At 37.3% G+C, this 19010-nt stretch overlaps 1 protein-coding gene across 2 annotated transcripts in view; it reads left to right on the top strand.

Annotated features, from left to right (window-relative positions):
- The window catches only part of LOC109933961 (peroxisome proliferator-activated receptor gamma coactivator 1-alpha-like), a 139020-nt gene extending 131883 nt beyond the window's left edge, over nucleotides 1–7137 (top strand). Inside the window, exons 9-12 of one of the 2 annotated variants that reach the window (XM_048604026.1) lie at nucleotides 338–434; nucleotides 4586–4707; nucleotides 4836–4987; nucleotides 5865–7137. In XM_048604026.1, the coding sequence (XP_048459983.1) occupies nucleotides 338–434; nucleotides 4586–4707; nucleotides 4836–4987; nucleotides 5865–5968 (475 nt within the window). In that variant the 3' untranslated portion in view covers nucleotides 5969–7137. The remainder of the gene's footprint in view (nucleotides 1–337; nucleotides 435–4585; nucleotides 4708–4835; nucleotides 4988–5864) is intronic. The other variant, XM_048604027.1, reaches the window with a different exon arrangement.
- The last annotated feature ends 11873 nt before the right edge of the window (nucleotides 7138–19010 follow it).

Below are 19010 nucleotides of genomic sequence, written 5' to 3'. Positions count from 1 at the left end.
TTTAGCTGTAAGCCGCTGCGTTTGCATGATTTTCTTGACTAATTTTATGTACAGCATCCACTACTGTTATCATTTGTGCTAGTCCAGTTAAGTGCCTTAGTTTGTCATCCTATTTGAATAGGTCATAGAACTGTGCTTGATAAACTATGTTTAATAAACAGATTTAAAAACTCTAGCTGCTAAAAATGGCCAATGTGCCGTTATCAGTGTCCAAGAGGAACAATGTACTCCTCCTAAAATTTATCAATATATGTAAGATTTATACAAGAGTATTTTTTAATGCTATTTTAAAGTTATTGTTGATTAGAAGTTATGGCTTGTACTGAAATTTCCACAGAAATGGCAGTCAGGAGAAATATTCATACAAGAAACAAATATGGAAGGAGGAGAACTTTGAAAAAGCAAACCAAATGAACAAAAAGAATAAAGCCATGGTGAGTACTGGACACAGTGCATGGAATTGAAAGTTGACTGTTTCTACACATGGATTGGAATTTTCCCAACTCATGAGCTGAATGGGCAATAGCAAGAAATGTGGGAACATATGGTGGGATTGAAAGAAGGTTGAAGAATCTTGATGTTGAGAAAAAAAGCTCCGATTTTCCCCTCCCTTAAGGTTCCAATGGCGAGTTCTAAATCTTGCTAATAAGTAGCAACGACCTTATTTCCATGTATTTACATCTAATTAATACCCCAAATCATCTCAGTTGTATGCAACTCTCAATTCTCCCATTCTCGGTCAAGAAACTAGACAACAACAAATTCCGACTTATAAGTCAGAGTAGTTACCTGGCAGATCAGATTGCTACTTCCTTCTTCCCTGACGACTGTATTAGACAAAGCCTCTATCTGTTTTCAGGCCCTCTGTATCTGGTGCCTTGGCTTCCTCTGTGTCGAGGATGGCTGCCCTCTTGGACACCACCATCCACCAGAACCCCCAGGTACTTATCTGGAAAGTGGGATGCCAGTTTCTCTTTCTGAGACGTTTGTATGTCAGAAGGTTCCTGTAGCAAAGGGAATTTTCCCCTCTCCTGCCTCATGATTTCATGAGAAGAATGTCAAAGAGGCCACTTGCATAATTAATAAGGTGAGGAGTGAGACATAGTGTGTAGAAGATGGCTGTGATCCATGATGGGATACCTGCTATGAAACTATACCAGAACAGCACTTAGCCTAAAAATGAGAAAATTCAGCCCATTTACTTTAGATATGGGCTACCAGCGAGACTGGATGGAAATCCTGCCCTACCTCAATGTCACCAACAAGACAAGAATCCAGCCCATCATGTCTGAAACCAATATGACCCTTAATTTTCAGAACTGTCACATTTTCTAATTGCAAGACTATCTCAAACAGGACTGCTCAAAGGAATTGGCCATACCCTTCTCATCTACACTAGAATCAAAGAAAAGAAAAGTCAAGATTGACATTTACTTGAATCATTTTTAGCAAAATTATGTTATTGGTTATAGAGATCTGATTTTGCTTTACACAACAATTTTACAATAAATTAAGATAGTTATTTATAGATTCTGATTTTCCCAATATACTGAACCCATTGTAATGCATTAGTTTTACTGACACTGATTAAACCTAAATTACTATATCTACTGACAACAAGAAGGGTCACATTCCTCTCCTTTGCCCAAGTAGAATTTGTGTTTGGGTCTCTCATGTTTAAATCCTTTGCATCAATGGTCCACAGCTTTAATCTCAGCACCAGCAAGAGACACATGCTGCATTTAGATAGTAATTGGCTGTGACACTGAGCTCGTTTCTATGCACATTCATTATTAATTTATGGGCACTTAACAAATCCATTCATGTCAGTTAAGGATGGTGTTAGCATTACTAATTCTGGATTTACCAAAATTTATTTTAATTATGTTTCTCTGAAGCGCAGGTGTTTTATGTGAGCATTTTAAAAATATTTTAATCCTTTTTTTTGAAGCTCTCACCAGTATTTTGTGCTGTAGAGTTCCAAATAATGGACATAACTCTCAGCAATCAGCTGCACATAATTTTTGGATAGATCTGCAATCATTCATTTATGCCAACTAGCTTAATAGCTTCAAATAATACATCCTGGCAAAGGTGATCCTTCAGAAATGGCATGGATGATGAGCTGGGACATAATAATGGGTTTGTAAATGAAGGAAAAACATATACACAGTTCCTTCATTTGTATAAGTAATAAATGGTCAAAAGACTGAAAGAAGAAATGCAGATGCTGGTGGCACGAGATAATCTTGTGTTTCAGGAGCATTCAGGGTTTTGCCAGCCAGGAGTAAAATTGTCACTTAAAACATAGCTCTAATTACAGTACTTATTTTAAAAATAATTTTAAAAAGAAAGACATCATTTTATAATTCCAACAGACTAAACAAACCATCACAGCAACAATTTTCATTTATATATTGGGTACAACTTATTAAAATATTCCAAATTGCTTCACAGGAATGTTTTCAAATAAAGTTTGGCCTCAAACCACATAAGGAAGTGTTAGGACAGATGAATTTGCTTAAAGAGATAAATTTTAAGGTCTGAAAGAAGAGAGCGGATTAAGGAAGGAACTTCTGAGCTTCAGCTCTTAGCAGCTAAAATCACAACTGCTAATGATGCATGATTAAAGTTCGGATACACAAGTTTTTTTTTTAATTTATTCACGGGATGAAGGTGTCCCTGGCTAGGCTGGCATTTATTGCCCATCCCTGATTGCCTGGGGGCTGCAAAGAGGCAGCCACATTGCTATGGATTTGGAGTCACATGTAGTCCAGACCAGGTAGGGGTGGCAATTTCCTTCCCTAAATGACATTAGTGAACCAGATGGGATTTTCTGACAATCGAGAAAGGATAATAGACTCTTAAATTCCAGATTTTTATTGAATTAAAATTCCATTGTCTGCCATGGTGGGATTCAAACCCAAGTCCTCAGAACATTACCTGGGTTTCTGGGTTAACAGTCCAGCTATAATACCACTAGGCCATTGCCTCCCCTAAGTGAACAGAAGTGAAGAACTACAGAGATATGGAAGGATTGTAGGTTTTACAGTGGTACAGAAATGTGGAGCCAGTCATGAAGGGATTTGATGAGAGTTTTCAAATCGAGGAACTGCCAAATTGGCTAGCAAACCCAATGGTGATGGGTGAATAGGTCTTTTGGCAGGATTTTCCCTTCTACAGAAGTGGCGGGTCCGGTGGCAGGAAGGGCAAAAAATTGGGCAGGTTGGCACTGGAGGAGCACCCAACCCCCACTTCAGCAATTAAATACTGGACAGGAATGTGCATGATAAATTAATGACCAATTAAAGAGCCTCAGCACATCTCTAGCCCAGTTACCAGACTTTCAGACAGGGAAAACAAAATGTCCTGCTGACTAAAGTTGGAGGTTGAGTTGGCAGTCTTAATTTACCCCCATCAGAGTTTGCAAAATCATTTCTTCCCCTAATCAGCCGATTCCAAAGACATACCCAGTTTAGTTAATCACTTGTTTTCACACAGATGCTCTCCCCTCCAGTCATTCTAACTCACTCATGACTCTTCTCCCCCTTTAGTTCAATCTTGACTCCATTCACCTCAGAATTTCAAATAGTCTCTCAATCCTAGCACCTCATTCCTCTAAAATAATGCACATTTTTCCCTGCAATTTAATTTGGTTTCCTTCACTGCACTTGCTCCCCAAATACTTTGCATGACATTTCTTTATCCACGATTATAATTTAAATATGCTTTTAAAATAACTTGGCTAAAATAGACAGAGGGATGTCATATTAGCATGCTAAAAGTTCATGTGCTAATACAGTCATTTCTAACCTTATAATCACTTAAATAAAAGGCATCAAGATGTGACACAAGGCCTGTAATGTAATCATTAAAGACTCAGTGATGATTGTAAGCTGCATAGTCTTTGACGCTCTGGTTAGGGACTGAATTTGAAACTTTTCATTAGATTACTGCTCTGTATTAACTAATATTTTATAAAATAGTAACTGTAAGAAAAAAAAATTGATCCAGTCACTGTTCTTTTATACAAGCAGTTCGTTATATTAACTTTGAAATTTCATTAAAGTAATATTGTTCCACTCCGTTTCGGTAATTTTGATCATTTGCAAAGCTAAAGAAATGATTAATGTTTTGTGAGTCAACCTGGAAATGACCTGGGATTGCTGAATACAATTTATTATATTTTGTTATGACTGTCCAAATTCATTTCATATAGGTCAACAATGACTTGCATTTATATGACACCTTTGAAAAAAGCAAAACATCCCAGTTAATTTTACACAACAGAAAGAGAATTTTGAAAATAATCAATATGAGCTAGTTTCCAATTAAAGTTTCTGAAATGAAACCTATTGTAGTCCCCGGTCTCCATGCAGCCCTTTTCTTTAATTTATCTAGTCTCTAATCTAGATGATAAAGACAGCATAAACATGTAGATCACATGCACTACAGGAAAACAACCTGTTGTTTGCTGATAAAAAAAGAACAAAAACTATTTATTGATTTAATACAAAACATGTCAGGGAAGTGCTGAACTGAACAAGATTTTACAAACTGCACCAAATTGTATTTGCTTGTTCAGGATGAATGTCGTATTATCTATGTTGGAAAGCTAGCATGCAATATAACTCAAGCAGAACTAAAGCATCGCTTTGAAGTCTTTGGGGAGATTGAAGAATGCAGACTACTCGGTCAAGACAGGGGGTAAGTTATTATTAATAAGTGCTATACATTTCAATGCATGTTATTTTTTAACCAGTGGAAGATGATGCATGTTTTAAATTGCAAGTATTATTTTCTGTTTTAATACAAGAATGTTTTTTACAATGTAGTGACATGTATGGATACATTGCCTATCGCTACAGTGAGGATGCTGCTTTTGCTCTCAAGAATGGACACAATTTGCAGAAGCAGAATGAACCTGCCTTGCAATTGTGCTATGGAGGACTCAGACGATTCCGGAAAGCTAGTTACACTGACCTGGGTAAGGGGGCTACCAGTCCTTGTACATTACTACATATAATCTGTGAGAAATATAGCTCTGTATTTTGAGGTGTTGATCAGAAAACGAAATGCCAAGTATATTCTAGCTGAAGTGATGGCCTTATTTTGATATTCACAACTTCTTATTCCAAACTGTAATATATGAAACAATAAAATTGGCATTTGTACTTTGTCCCTCTCCTCCATTACCAAACTTCAAGATTTTCCCAATGCTTTCCGTAATTTTGGTTTAGTTGTTCAGGTGCCATTCTCCTGAAGATATTTCAGATCTGATGGAAATAGCTCTGAACTGTATTTTCAGCTTTATTTGATCTATCTCTATTTTCTTTATTTGTTTGCATTGTTTCTGAAAGAGTTCTGCTTTCAAACCTTTGCTGTTTTGATGTCATGGCATTTTAAAATTTACATTTTCATGGAAGTGTTTAAAGCAATCCCTTTAACTACAAAGTGCTCAGCAAAATACAAATTCCTTATCAATAGATTTTGTTCATGATTCAGTAAATATTACTGTTTACAACGAGATTGGTAAGTGCATACATAATTGAGTTTAATCTACATTCAGTAAGCCTTAATGAGTAGCATTAACAAACTCCTGGGTAGTTGAAAGAATGATCTTAACCAGTAGGCTGCTGAAAGACATTGGAATATACAATGGAAAGTTGTATATAGCAGACTAACCTTGTATTAAAATTATGATTTCTGTCTCAAAGATTACATTTTAGTGAGTAGATAAAGTGTTGGAAGTGGAAACACAGGCAGAATTTGTCATCTTTAGATTCTATTGGACATCAATAAAATCTGCCTTAGTTTATGAAACAGAAGTAACACAGAACTAAAAATATCTTGTTTAATTTTAGATACCAGTGCAGAAGACCTGGAGCCTGCTCCAATTAAAAGCAAGTATGACACTATGGATTTTGACAGCTTGCTGAAAGAGGCACAGAAAAGCCTGACTAGGTAACGGCCTTACATCTACTGCCTACAGAGGATGCCACAATACCTCAATCAAGGCACTTTTCATTTGTTTACCTCTGTCCAGTAGAACGGGACATTGTCCTTTTACAGTGAAACAAAAATGAAGTTTACATGAACCAAGCTGCTTCTGTCTGTGATTCTTTGGGTAGATGTCAAATGTCACAAGTTCGGGCAGTTTAGTAGAACTACTGCTCTTTGGTTGTTGTGTTCCCATAAGTATACATACAATAATAGTGGAGTTGCAGCTGTGTTCACCAATTTTAATGTCTGTAGTTTGGGATACCGTGTTAGTATAATGGGAATTGGGGTTAAACACGCGGGTGTTTTACATGTTTTATGTGCTGCATTTTAAAATGTAATAGTTTACATGTATTGAAGCGTTTTCTGTTGTAATTTATTGTGTGCTTCCATTGTTTCAACTATGCACTGTAACTGTAGCCTTGCCTTTTCAGTCCTGAAATTTCCTAACCAGAAATGTTTACATGTAATATTATAGACCTTACTATCATTATAGTGAACTAACATATCTAGGTTGACAAAGCTGTACTGTAAGTCATTGAATAGGTGCATATCAAGAGCAATTTATACCTGGGTGCATGAATGATAATTCCATTAATTGGTGGGATCATCAGAATGTTATAGCTATAGCTGATGAAAGTAAATTAATCTAAGATCATATACTGACAAAAAAAAAGAAGAAATTATGGTTATTATTGTTTCAGTATGTGTGCAATTCATTTAAAATGAGTGGGAAGGTATGGGGAGTTCAGATTAAGAAGCATGATTTTCTTTCAATTTTTTAATTTTTGGAACGCCTTACTTGTTTAATTACTGTTTTATAATTAGATTTTTTCCAGGCAGTTAAAATATAGTCCATTTTTGGTAATCTAATGTATTTTATTTATGATCTTCAGATTGAAACTTTGGAACCTTATACCTTTCCACGTCAGCTTTAAGTGTGATTAAATAAGTCTCTAGCTTCTAAGCAAATGGCATATTATGTATTTTTTAAATCATATCTTATAGTTTCCTAGAGAAGTAATTCAAATCACAAACTGTATTAAACATTATATTTTAATGTCTTGTAAATATGTTTAAACCTTCTGAAAGCCCCTTTAATGCACTTGTTTACATTAATAAAAATCGCAGAATGTAACCACACTCTTTTAACAATTGTATTTTATTTTTCAATATTTCAATGATTTGCTACTGAATATAAATAGCAATAAAATAATGTAGGAATTGATTTTTTTTGTACTAGTTCAATTCTATCTACTGGCCTATAAAACCTAATAATTAAAAGAGAAAGTTGTTTGAAAATTGTTTCACATCCCAAGTAGGAAAAAATGGTGAAGTGCTTTCCAGCTCATGTGACATCACACATTTCAACCAGTCATTTTTCCATTATAAATAAATATGGTAGCTTTTGTTTTTAATTTTGGCTATACCTTATATTAAAGCTATCAGACAATGACTAAGTGTCAAAAACCTGTTTGTATACTGTCATGCCAATGGGAAATAATGGCTAGCTTAGAAAATGTTGCTCTTTGTACTTTTTGAAGCACAGTACTTGTTTACTCTAGCGCTGTTTAACATTCTATCACAGTTTAGAGACATATTCAAAAATATATCTAATGTGGTTACTAATATACATATGAACATACAAATCACAAATAGAAGTAGGCCACTCAGCCTTTGAGTCAGCTCCACCATTCATCAAGATCATGATATATCTGATTATTCCACATTGCTGCCTTTCCTTTTTAACATTTCACCCCCTTGTTAACCAAGAATCTTTCTACCTAAAAAATGTTTGATGAATTAATGATGAAATACAGTAAGATACCCAGATCCATCTGCATTTTGAGGCTCTGCAATCCCTTTTTATTCTTTTTATTTTTTTTAGGTTTTTTTTTAATGTTCCTACCAAAATGGACAGTTTCATACTTTCCCACATTCTACTCCATTTACCACATCTTTGCTAACTCATTTAACCTATCAATATCACTTTGCAACCTTCATTTGTCTTCTTCACCACTTACTTTCCAACCTACTTTGTGACATCAGCCAATTTAGGAACCATATCTTCCATCACTTCATTCACGCCAGATTTGTAAATTATAACAGTTGTGGGTAAGTGCTGATCCCTGTGGCACACCACTCATTACAACTTGCCAACCAGAAAATAACCCATTTATGCCTAATCTGTTTTCTGTTAGCTAGCTAATGTTCTATTCATACCGATTTGTTACCCACTATATTCTGAGTGTATATTTTCTGAGTTAAACTTTGATATGGCACCTTATCAAATAACTTTCTGGAAATCTAAGTACAGTGCATCTACTGGTTTGCTTTCATTCACGGCGCATGTTGCTTCCTCGATTGTACTAATACTATTGTTAATTAACAGGACTGCCCTACATATTTTGTTATCTTTCTGACTTTTCTAAATTCCATGTATTTTTCAATATTCAGGTCCTATTATATGCCATCCCACTGACGTGACTGTGTAATTGCTATCAAATCATAGTTAGTTATTTCTGTGTATGCTAACGGTTCATCTGTTTTGTCTTGAGTGCAATATATATTCAGGTACAAAGTCTTTAGTTCTGTCCTTTTACTATTTATATCACCCACAACCTTATCTGTTCATTTACCCTGAGATTTTTACTATAGCTTTCCGTCACCATCTGCTTATCCTTTCCATATTTCACCTTTCTCTCTTGCTTTCTGTCTACTGTACGATTTACCAAATGTTCCTAAATTTGATCTCCTCCAAGTAGTTGAAAAACATATGACTTGCAATAACACTGGCCTAAGGACTATCCAGTTGAAGATTGCCCTAATGTGATAGATCCCATATTCCCCAGAATGTGGTGCTTGACCTCAAGTGATCCAAGCCCATTTCTTCCACACCATTCTTTGAGCCATGGATTTACTTCTCGAATTTTATTTACCTTGTGCCAACTTATTCATAGCTCAGGTAATAATGCAATGATTACTACCCCTGAGCTTCTCCTTTTTAATTTAATTCCTGCCTACCTGTAATTTGTCAACAGAACCTCTTTCCTATCTTTTCCTGTATCATAGATATCTACATGGACCATAGCCACTGGCTCTCTCCTCCCTTTCCAGCAAGTCTCTTTCCAGCCCCAAACAGATGTCCAGGACCCTGTCACTGGGCAGGCAATGCAATCATGCAAACTCTTGCTCTTAGCCACAGAAAACTGTGTTTGTCCTTTGCATACTGTCATTCATCCCTCTATATTCCTATTAGCTCCCCTGCTTGAATGACTTCCAGTACCATGCCACACCTCTGCCCCCAATTTTGTCTGCACAGGCTGCTAGAACATCAAACCTGTTGACAAATTACAAAGGCTCAAATTCCTGCGCTCCCACCCCTTAACTGCCTCCCTGACAATCACACACTTCTGCCCCTAAACACTGACCGAATCAGTAGGCCTCATCATGAGGGATGTGGCCGTCTCTTGCAATATAGGGTCCAGCAAATTTGCTTCCTCCCTAATGTATTACAATGTCTGCAGCTCAACCTCAAGCTCATAAACCCTGAGCCAAAATTCCTGCAGTTGCAGACACTTGCTGCAAACATATTTGCCCTGGATCACACCAGTGCTCAGAAACTCCCACATCTTGCAGTCACACAACGTCACCAGCCCTGCCTTTAAATGTTAATTAATATATTATTCAATTTATAATTACTAATCCCTACTCACTCACTAATTGCCTATCAATTTCCCTGTGATGACATACTTTTGTTTGTTTCTTTTTTTTAAAACAAATACTTTACAGAGAGAGGCCTAGCCCCAATCCGTACTCTTGCCCTATTTATGGAATCTCCACCTCCACTCTTACACGTTTTCTGTCATGCATCCACAAAGCAGAGAAAGCAAAAGGAGAGCCATTTTGATTAGTATCTTAATGAATGCTATTTATACCTTATATTTATCAGAAATAAGTTAGTCCTAACCATCTCTAATCACTCATCATTATTTCTTGCAATACAATATGGTAACATTAGTTATGTTTTTATTCATTTTTGGCAAATGGCTAATACTGACTTTTTAGTTGCTTTGGAATTACAAATTCAACATTGCACTTCAGCTGAGATCATATTATCCAAGGAAGAACTATTTAAATGACCAGAATAAAAGTCCTCCACAAGTACTCAAACCTTGTTAGATGTATAAGATGACATCATTCAAGCTAACCACAATTCATCATTGTCAGGACCATGCAAATACTCTTTCCTTTCTCTCTCCTAATGACATGGTCAAATGAGAATCAGTGGGAAGAAGGACAGTGTAAGTGTATATTTCTGAGGCCACACACAGAGACCACAATTGTGATCATTGATAGATTGAGCATAAAGTGCATGAGCATTTTCAAAGTTGGAGGCTATCATGAAACTAACTGGTACCCTTCTGCGTTATGCTTTTATGGTAATACATCGTTGATAATGGAGAATAATGAGTTACATGAAGAAGCAAAATGTAAATCACATCTCTATGAGCACTAGCTGCTGCCTTCCAAAGGACAGCAACCTACTTTGATAAAGTTCATAAAAGAGCCAGGCTCCACGACAATACCTCTAGAATTTGGCCTCATAGGGCCTCACAGAGTGAAGACAGTTTGTGGTAGCTATTGTTTTTACACAATGGCAAAGTGGACACAGATGGTCAGTGACAAAGGGAAAAGAAGCAAAAATCCTTGTTCCTGTATTCTTACAATGAAGGTTAATGTATCACTAGATTCCTAATAAACTGCTGTACCTCTATGCTTGCTTTCAGTGACTGGTGTACAAGAGCTACCTGGTCCCTTCGTACATTAACATTTCCCAAACTTATCAACATTTAAATGATACTTTGAGTTCTGTTTTTACAACTGAAGTGGATAACTTTATACTTGTCCTTTTTTATACTGCATCTGTCAGGTATTTGGGTGGCACGGTGGCTCAGTGGTTAGCACTGCTGCCTCAACACCAGGGACCTGGGTTCAATTCCACCCTCAGGCAACTGTTTGTCTGGAGTTTGCACATTCTCTGTTTGCACAGTCTGCATGGGTTTCCTCCAGGTGTTCCAGTTTCCTCCCATAGTCCAAAGATGTGCAGGTTAGGTGGATTGGCCATGCTAAATTGCCCACAGTGTCCAGGGGTGTATAGATTAGATTGATTAGCCATGAGGAAATGCAGGATTGCAGGGATAGGGTAGGGAGATGGGTCTGGGTAGGCTGCTCTTTGGACGGTCAGTATGGACTCGATGGGCTGAAAGGCCTCCTTTCGCACAAGAGATTCTATGATTCTATTTGCCATTCAATCCACGTATTTAAATTGTCTTGAGTCCTCTTCCTCACCACTAGTAATTACTTCTCCTCATTTTATGTTGCCAGCAAACTTGGAAATATTACAATTAATTCTGTCATCCAAATCCTCATTGGCACAAGAAAAAATTCATATAGTGTATTGAGTATAATTTCCTAGAATAACATTTATGGGTCTAATCAGCAATCAGGCTATTTTGGACAGGTAAGGTGTACAATGGCATGTATAATAAATGAGTTCAAAATCAAAACATGGGCTGGCAAACAGCAACCGTTGAATTATACAGTACAGAAGAGATCCTTTGGCCCATCGAGTCTGCACAATCAAAAACTACTTGAAATTTACACGTCCCACTTTCCAGCATTTGGCCCATAACCTTGAATGTTATAACATTTCAAGTGCTCGTTCAAGTACTTTTTAAAGGTTCTGAAGTTTCCTACCTTAACTACCCTCCCAGGCAGTGCATTCCATAATCCCACCACCCTCTGGCTGAAAAAATATTTTCTCAAGCCCTCTCTAAACCTCCCACCTTTCACCTTAAAATTGTGCCCCACGCTATTGATCCTTTGACTGAAGAGAATAGCTGCTTTCTATCAACCCTGTCCATGCCCCTCATAATCTTACACACTTTAATCATGTCCCCTGTCAGTCACCTCTGCTCTAAAAACAAACAACCTGAGTTTATCCAACCTCTCTTCATAGCTAATTTGTTCCAACCCAGGCAATATCCTGGTGAATTTCCCCTGTACCTATTCCAGTGCATTCACATCCTTCCTACAGTGCAGTGATCAGATCTACACAAAGTACTCCAAATAGAACTAAATAAGCTGCTGTTCAGCTCCTGCTTCCCTGCTCATATAATCTATGCCAGTACTAAGCACCCCCCAACCTCCTTCTTAGCTACCCTATTAACCTGTACTGCCACCGTTGGGAATCTTTGAACAAGTAGGAACGCCCTAGTGTCCTGCCATCCTTTGAGTTTTCCCTTGTCCTGTTACTACTTGAAAAGTGCATCATCTCACCCTCATCAGGGTTAAATTCCATCTGCCACTGATCTGACCATATGACCAATCAGACTATGTAATCCTTAATCTAAGACCTTTATCGTCACTGTCAACCATCTGGCTGATCCTTGTGTTATCATCGGTCCCACACCATTTATATATATCACAAACAATAAAGGATGCAGCACTAACCACTATGGTACACCACTGGACACCGACATCAAGTTGCTCAAACAGCCTTCAACCACCACACTCTGTCTCCTACCACTAAGCCTATTTTAGATCCAACTTGCCAAGTTATCCTGAATCCTATGCTAAATTGCCCACAGTGTCCAGGGATGTGCAGGCTAGGTGGATTAGCCATGGGAAACGCAGGGTTAGGGGGATAGAGTAAGGAGATTGGCCTGGGTAGGATGCTATTTGGAGGGTCAGTGTGGATACAATGGGCTGAATGGCCTAATTCCACACCATCGGAATTCTATGATTGTATGGTAAGGCATTGGAGGCAGTTCAGAGAAGATTCACTAGATTGACCCAGTGTGTGAAGGTATTGTCTTATGAGGAGAATTTGAGTTAGTTGGCCCTGTATTCATTGGTATTTAGAAGAATGAGAGGCAACCTTATTGAAACAATAAAGATTCTTAGGGGACTTGACAGAGTAGATGTGGAGAGATTGTTTCCCATAGTGGGAGATTCCAAGATCAAAGGACATAATCTCAGTGTAAAGGGTCACCCACTTAAGACAGAGATGAGGAGTAGGTTTTTTTTTCTCAGTGTAATTCTTTACAGCAGATTCTGTCAAGGTTGGATCGTTAAGAACATTCAAGGCTGAGTTAAACAGGTTTCTAATCAATACAGAATCAAAATTTATGAGCAAGAGGTAGGAAATTGGAATTAAAAATGATCAGATCAGCTATGTTCTCATTGAATGGCATAGCAGACTCAATAGACCAAATAACCTACTTCTACTCCTACATTTTATGGTCTAAAACACTCCAACAGGCTTGTTAAACATGGTTTCCCTCTCATAAATCTATGCTGACTTTGTGTAGTCCTGTTGATATATGTATACTAAGCACCTGAACTTTAATTAATGTGAACTAAATACCAATTCTTGCTATAAAGACTATATAGTAGAAACTCATTCCTGTACAGTTGACTGATTGACTTGGGGTCCTTTTTCTCCTATTTTTCAACCAGTGAATTTGGGCTTTCTTAAGTTATTCATTTCTTTCAAATCAGCCAGCTCCTGTGTAGAGTAGAGTAGAGATCTACTCAGGTCCTGTTCGCTCTACTTCTCAAAGGTGTGTGAAGACCCAGAACCTTGTACTCTCTTTTATCTGCACCCAAGTCAAAGTGTTTCCTGAAGGTGCAGTTCTCTGCACATCCCATTTTCCTTATGTCTTATACATTTTAGAGAGATAGTGAAATAAAGATTGGTTGAAATATAAACATGAGAAAAATACTTTTTGCTATTTCAAAAACTACGTATTTTTATAGAGGAAAAATTACACGACACAAATTTAAAACATCAGTTTTCAAGGGTAAAGAACTCCATGGTAGTAGTTAAGACATGAGTACACCATTTAAAAAAAAACAGTTACAGTTCATTAACAAGGCATATCTTTTTCAGAATTTTAACATTGATATTGTAGTGTGTGTGTGTGTGTGTGTTGGGGGGAGGGGTGTAATTGCTTGTCAATTTACTGATTTCAAAAGATTTCTATCTGCAGAAGCTTCAATTGTATGTCCAATGATAAAGCATGGAATTGTTGAGAGCAACTTCCATAATTTCATGTTCAATTGCACAAGTGTGCATTCTAGAGGCTGCTGACAATTTCAAAGGATTGATGCAAGGAATGCTGACTCTTTTGCTCTGATTATTACTGCAAGCTCCTGATCTCTATATCTAAGCCTGGTTGTTCTGGAATCATCCAATTTATCAATATCCATCCTGTCGAATCCCTTCATAGGCTGAAAGTTACGTTCTCCTATTAGCGAATTTAAATACAGGGGCACATGAAATCCAATGGGACATCATCCTGCCACCTACCCATCTTCTCCCACTGTTAGCTGGCCTCCTCTGACTTCATGAACCCAGTCGTCACCTCCTTTACACCACCCTTGCTGAAACTCCAACCCTGATCTCAGTCAAGATCGTCAGTGTGATGGGACTGCCTACAATCCCGGCAGTGGCCAAGTCTCTCAGCTAGTGCTGCTGGAACTACAGAGCTTTGAAGCTCCCCCAGACGCAATAACAGACGTCTTGCCTTAAATAATTAACTCAGTTCCCAGTATTAAATTGTTTCTGGACAGCCATCGGGGTTATCGGTCTGTCTTCTTGACCTTCTTAGCAGGAAGAGGGAAAAACCACAATCTTTAAAATACCCTGTAATTTAAAGACTATGATCGGATCTCATCCTAGTCTTCTATTTCAGAGAAAAGAGCCCAACTTGTTTAATTGTTTTTACTGGCTGCTTCCTCTCAATTCTGTAACATTTTTGTATTTATTTTTCTCCATTTTCTCCACTTTCCTTATACAATATAGAGATTGGAATTCCATGCTATAAGTGCAATAAGTTTGATCTTACCAAAGTACCATATTAAAAATTTACAGAATCCAATTCTATAAAATAAGTCATTTTAATGCAATATTTTAATTTCTGGATTTAGATAACTGTTGTAATCTTCTTTATTCTAAGTTCTCTGCATCAGCTTAATTCTTCAATTGTATTACCATCTTAAAATTAGATACCTATTTATTGTACCTGCATTGAAGCACAAAGTGTGTATCTGCTTTCTTGGAATCCCGAATACAATCACGTCCCACATTCTGCCAGCCTCCTGAGTTTGAAAAGCAAGGCAGCAGTCTTAAGAGACCAACTATAACAATAGTTCTGTGCTCCTTGACCGCTTCTGCCATCATTCACGATCATTTCACAACATTCAGTAAGTATTGTATCAAACCTATTGCAACATTGGTAGTGTTCAAAATGTCTCAGTATGGTCCACAAGGATTACTTCTACAACCTCGGATAAACCTTCAAAAGAAATCTCTATCACCCTTTGGAATAAATCTTACATGTTAACTCAACTTCCACTCATCACAGATTCTGCCTGATCGATTGAACGTTTCCATCATTTTATGTTGCTAATTAAACATTTCAGAGCTGTGAAAAGGGCAACAAGATTTATAATCACTGAGATGAAGTTAGTGGCTGAATAATCTGTAAAATGCCTAATGGAAAACTATATGAAAGAATAGTGTGCAAATAGTAAAGATGGTAAAAAGCTAGAGACTTAAATAAATGAGCAAAATTGGTGAGTCATGTATTATTTATAATTCAAGCCAGCTTATTCTATTTTCAACGAAGTCCCAAAAGTTCCCCACAAATTATTTTGTGATTTCTCGCTACTCAGAATATTTTTCTATCTAATTCACCAAACTTGGCACACAACCAGCCAGGCAGTGACCAGCCTCCTGATCAGATATTATCTCCACAGCAACTTTAACCAACAATGAATACTGAAGCTTATGTGAGGTTGTTAACTTGCTCGCTGAACTGGCTTATTTTTCTTCAGATGTTTTGTCACAATGCTAGGTAACATCATCAGTGGGGCCTCCAATGAAGCAATGTTGTTCTACTCTGGTTGGAATTTATACTGTCCAGTCTGTTATGGTGAGTAGTTCTGAATGGTTTTCTATGTGAGGTCCAATTCTATATGTTTGTCGATTGCATTATGGGTTGAGAACCATGCCTCTAAGAATTCCCTTGCGTGTCTGTGTTTGGCTTGGGCTACTATGGTTACATTGTCCCAGTTAAACTGATAACCTTCATTGTCCGAGTGCACTGATATTAGGGAAAGTTAATCATTCACAAAGGCTAAAAACCCCATATCCATGAAATGCAGAACCAAAGTAGTTTACAAAATACCATGCAATGACTGCCACAAACATTACATCAGACAGACAGGAATGAAACTCACCATCAGAATACACGAACATCAGCTAGCAGCAAAAGGACATGATGAACTTTCCCTGATATCAGTACACTTGGGCAATGAAGGCCATCAGTTTAACTGGGACAACGTAACCATAGTAGCCCAAGCCAATAAAGACACACACGGGAATACCTAGAGGCATGGTTCTCAATCCATAATACAATCAACAAATATATAGAATTGGACTCCATATACAAACCTGTACAGGACAGAACTGGAAATGGCACAACTCACCATAATGGATCGGACAGTATAAATTCCAAGCGGAGTAGAACAACGTCGCTTCATTGGAGGCTCCACTGATGATGTTACCTAGCATGGTGATAAAACGTCTGAATGAAAACAAGCCAGCTCGGCGAGCAAGTCAACAACCTCACCCACAACCCGAGCTACAAATCTTTACAAAAACCCCGAGGCTAATGTGTAAAATGCTCTTGGATGACTGACAGGCTCTGTGATAGACAACTAATGTTCAGAAATTTCATTTTACAGAATTATATTGGCAGCAGTCAGGTAGTCTTGAATGATAGAGCTATTACTGTGTGTACTGAATATCCACAAGCTAAAAGACTCTCTATTTTGAAAAGTGTGGCTAGCTTAGTCAAATACTAATTCTAGGTTAATAGTAGGGGACCTTTAGTTTTAAGATCAATGCTGAGATGTAAGGGAGAAATTACCTTTGCTGCTTTTATCATGGAAGAACTGCATGAAAACGTGTCTTATTGTTTAAAGGGTTCTGGAAACAGATTCATTTGTAACTTCCAAAAGAAAATTGAATACATGAAAGAAAAAAGAACAATCAGGCTTTGGGGAAAGGGGAGTAAGAGCAATTGAATAACTGAGAAAAGTTGATATGTGAATGATGGACTGAATGGCCCTTTTTATGATCGTTAACTGTACATTGCTATTGATTTTCTGTCAATTAAAATGAATAACTGAATATTGCAGACAGAGAACTTGTGATATCTTGATATTCCTGGTGGTTGGGCAAGCAAATCTATTGTGTCTCTGTTGCTAAGAAATATAATTTTCTTAATTATACTATATAGGCTTATATCTATTTCCAAGATTTATTTTTGCTTCCCTTCGACCCACCCACCCAGATTATGTATGCGATGAAATAGCTAGTGGCTAAATTCATTAATTAGAAAAGAAAAGTAACATAATTCATTACTTGCACTCATATTCAATAGAGTTACCATGTAAAATTATTCATTTTCTGAAGACTCTTAGCTAGTACAAATGGAATCTGAGGTGGTAAACCAAAACCACAGAGCTCATTTTGGCTTCAATTAAAATTATCATGTACTTTAAGAGGCAGAGGATTACTAAAATACTAGAATATGCTTTCTGCCACCAGAGCCCTTTTAAATTAATGTGAAAACCAGTCATTGGGATGTAATTCTAATGATGAGATGAGATAAGCAACATGTTAGATACCATGAACAGCAAATTTTATATAACACTTAAGCATAAATTCAGTTGTTGATATGATTCAATGCTGGAGAAAAACAGCAATACATTAACATAAGGATGTATTAATGTTCCAGTCCTTCCCCTTTCACTCGCTGTCTCCTGTTCCTGCAACAGCACAATGAAAAATGAAACATGAAGTCAGTAATAGAGGGCAGTTTACAGGAGACAGATGAACAGCAGCTAAAAGTAGACCAACCTTGCTGCGAAGGCTGAGAAGCAAGTCAGTACTATTGAGTAGGTTTTATCAAATTTGCTCTCCTGGCTTTCACTGCAGTGTCAAGCAAACTAAAAAGCAAGAGAGCTGGTCATTATTGCTGTTCGTGTCCAAATTAAATGTTGTGATTTCAAAATTACAAGAGATTTGGTTCATGATTTAGAAGTACTTCATTGGATGTAATGTGATTTGGGATGACCTGAGGTTTTGAGAAGTGCGATACAAACGCAGCTAATTATTTTATAAGAATCACTACATACCAGCATTGGATTAAGTACCAAGCTCATGCCAAACTGTTCTGCTAGTACTTAGATTGCCACTTAAAGCTGGGAAGAGTCACATGTGGAGCATTAATATCAACATAGACTTGCTCTTGCCGAATGCTGAATTTCTCTGTTATAAAATTCTATCTAATTTAAAACAATGAGAAGATTCAAATTTTCAGAATTTGAATTGATATGTTCAATGAATACTAGGGGCATATTTTTAAGGTGAGAGGAGAGAGGTTTAAAAAATACATGAGGGTGGTTCATATGTGGAATCAACTTCCTGAAGAAGTGGTGAATGTGGGTACAGTTACATTTAAAAGACACTTAGATAAGCACATGAATGGGAAAGGTTTGGAGGGATATGGGCCAGGAGCGGGTAGGTGTGACTAGTTTAGTTTAGGATTATGTTCAGCACAGATTGGTTGGACCAAAGGTTCTGTTTCCATGCTGTATGACTCTATGACTCTGTGAATGCAGACTGTTCCTGTAGTCAAAATGTAAGTTCTTTCTAAGAATGTTAATTTAGATACACAAACAGGTTACAGAAAGGTTTCTTTAAAGCTGTTTGTAGTTCAACTGTTTGAGTTGGATCTACAGTTTTCAGCCTATTGTGAAAGTCTTTGTGAAAGACAAAAAGCAAGTGGTAAACATGTCAGAGATAGTAGGAACTGCTGATGGTGGAGAATCTGAGATAACAAGGCATAGAGCTGGATGAACACAGCAGG

The sequence above is a fragment of the Rhincodon typus genome, chromosome 12, assembly GCF_021869965.1.
Source record: "Rhincodon typus isolate 14 chromosome 12, sRhiTyp1.1, whole genome shotgun sequence".
Taxonomy (NCBI): domain Eukaryota; kingdom Metazoa; phylum Chordata; class Chondrichthyes; order Orectolobiformes; family Rhincodontidae; genus Rhincodon; species Rhincodon typus.
The sequence above is the reverse complement of the archived record's forward strand: the minus strand, read 5'-3'. Positions and strand labels throughout refer to the sequence as shown.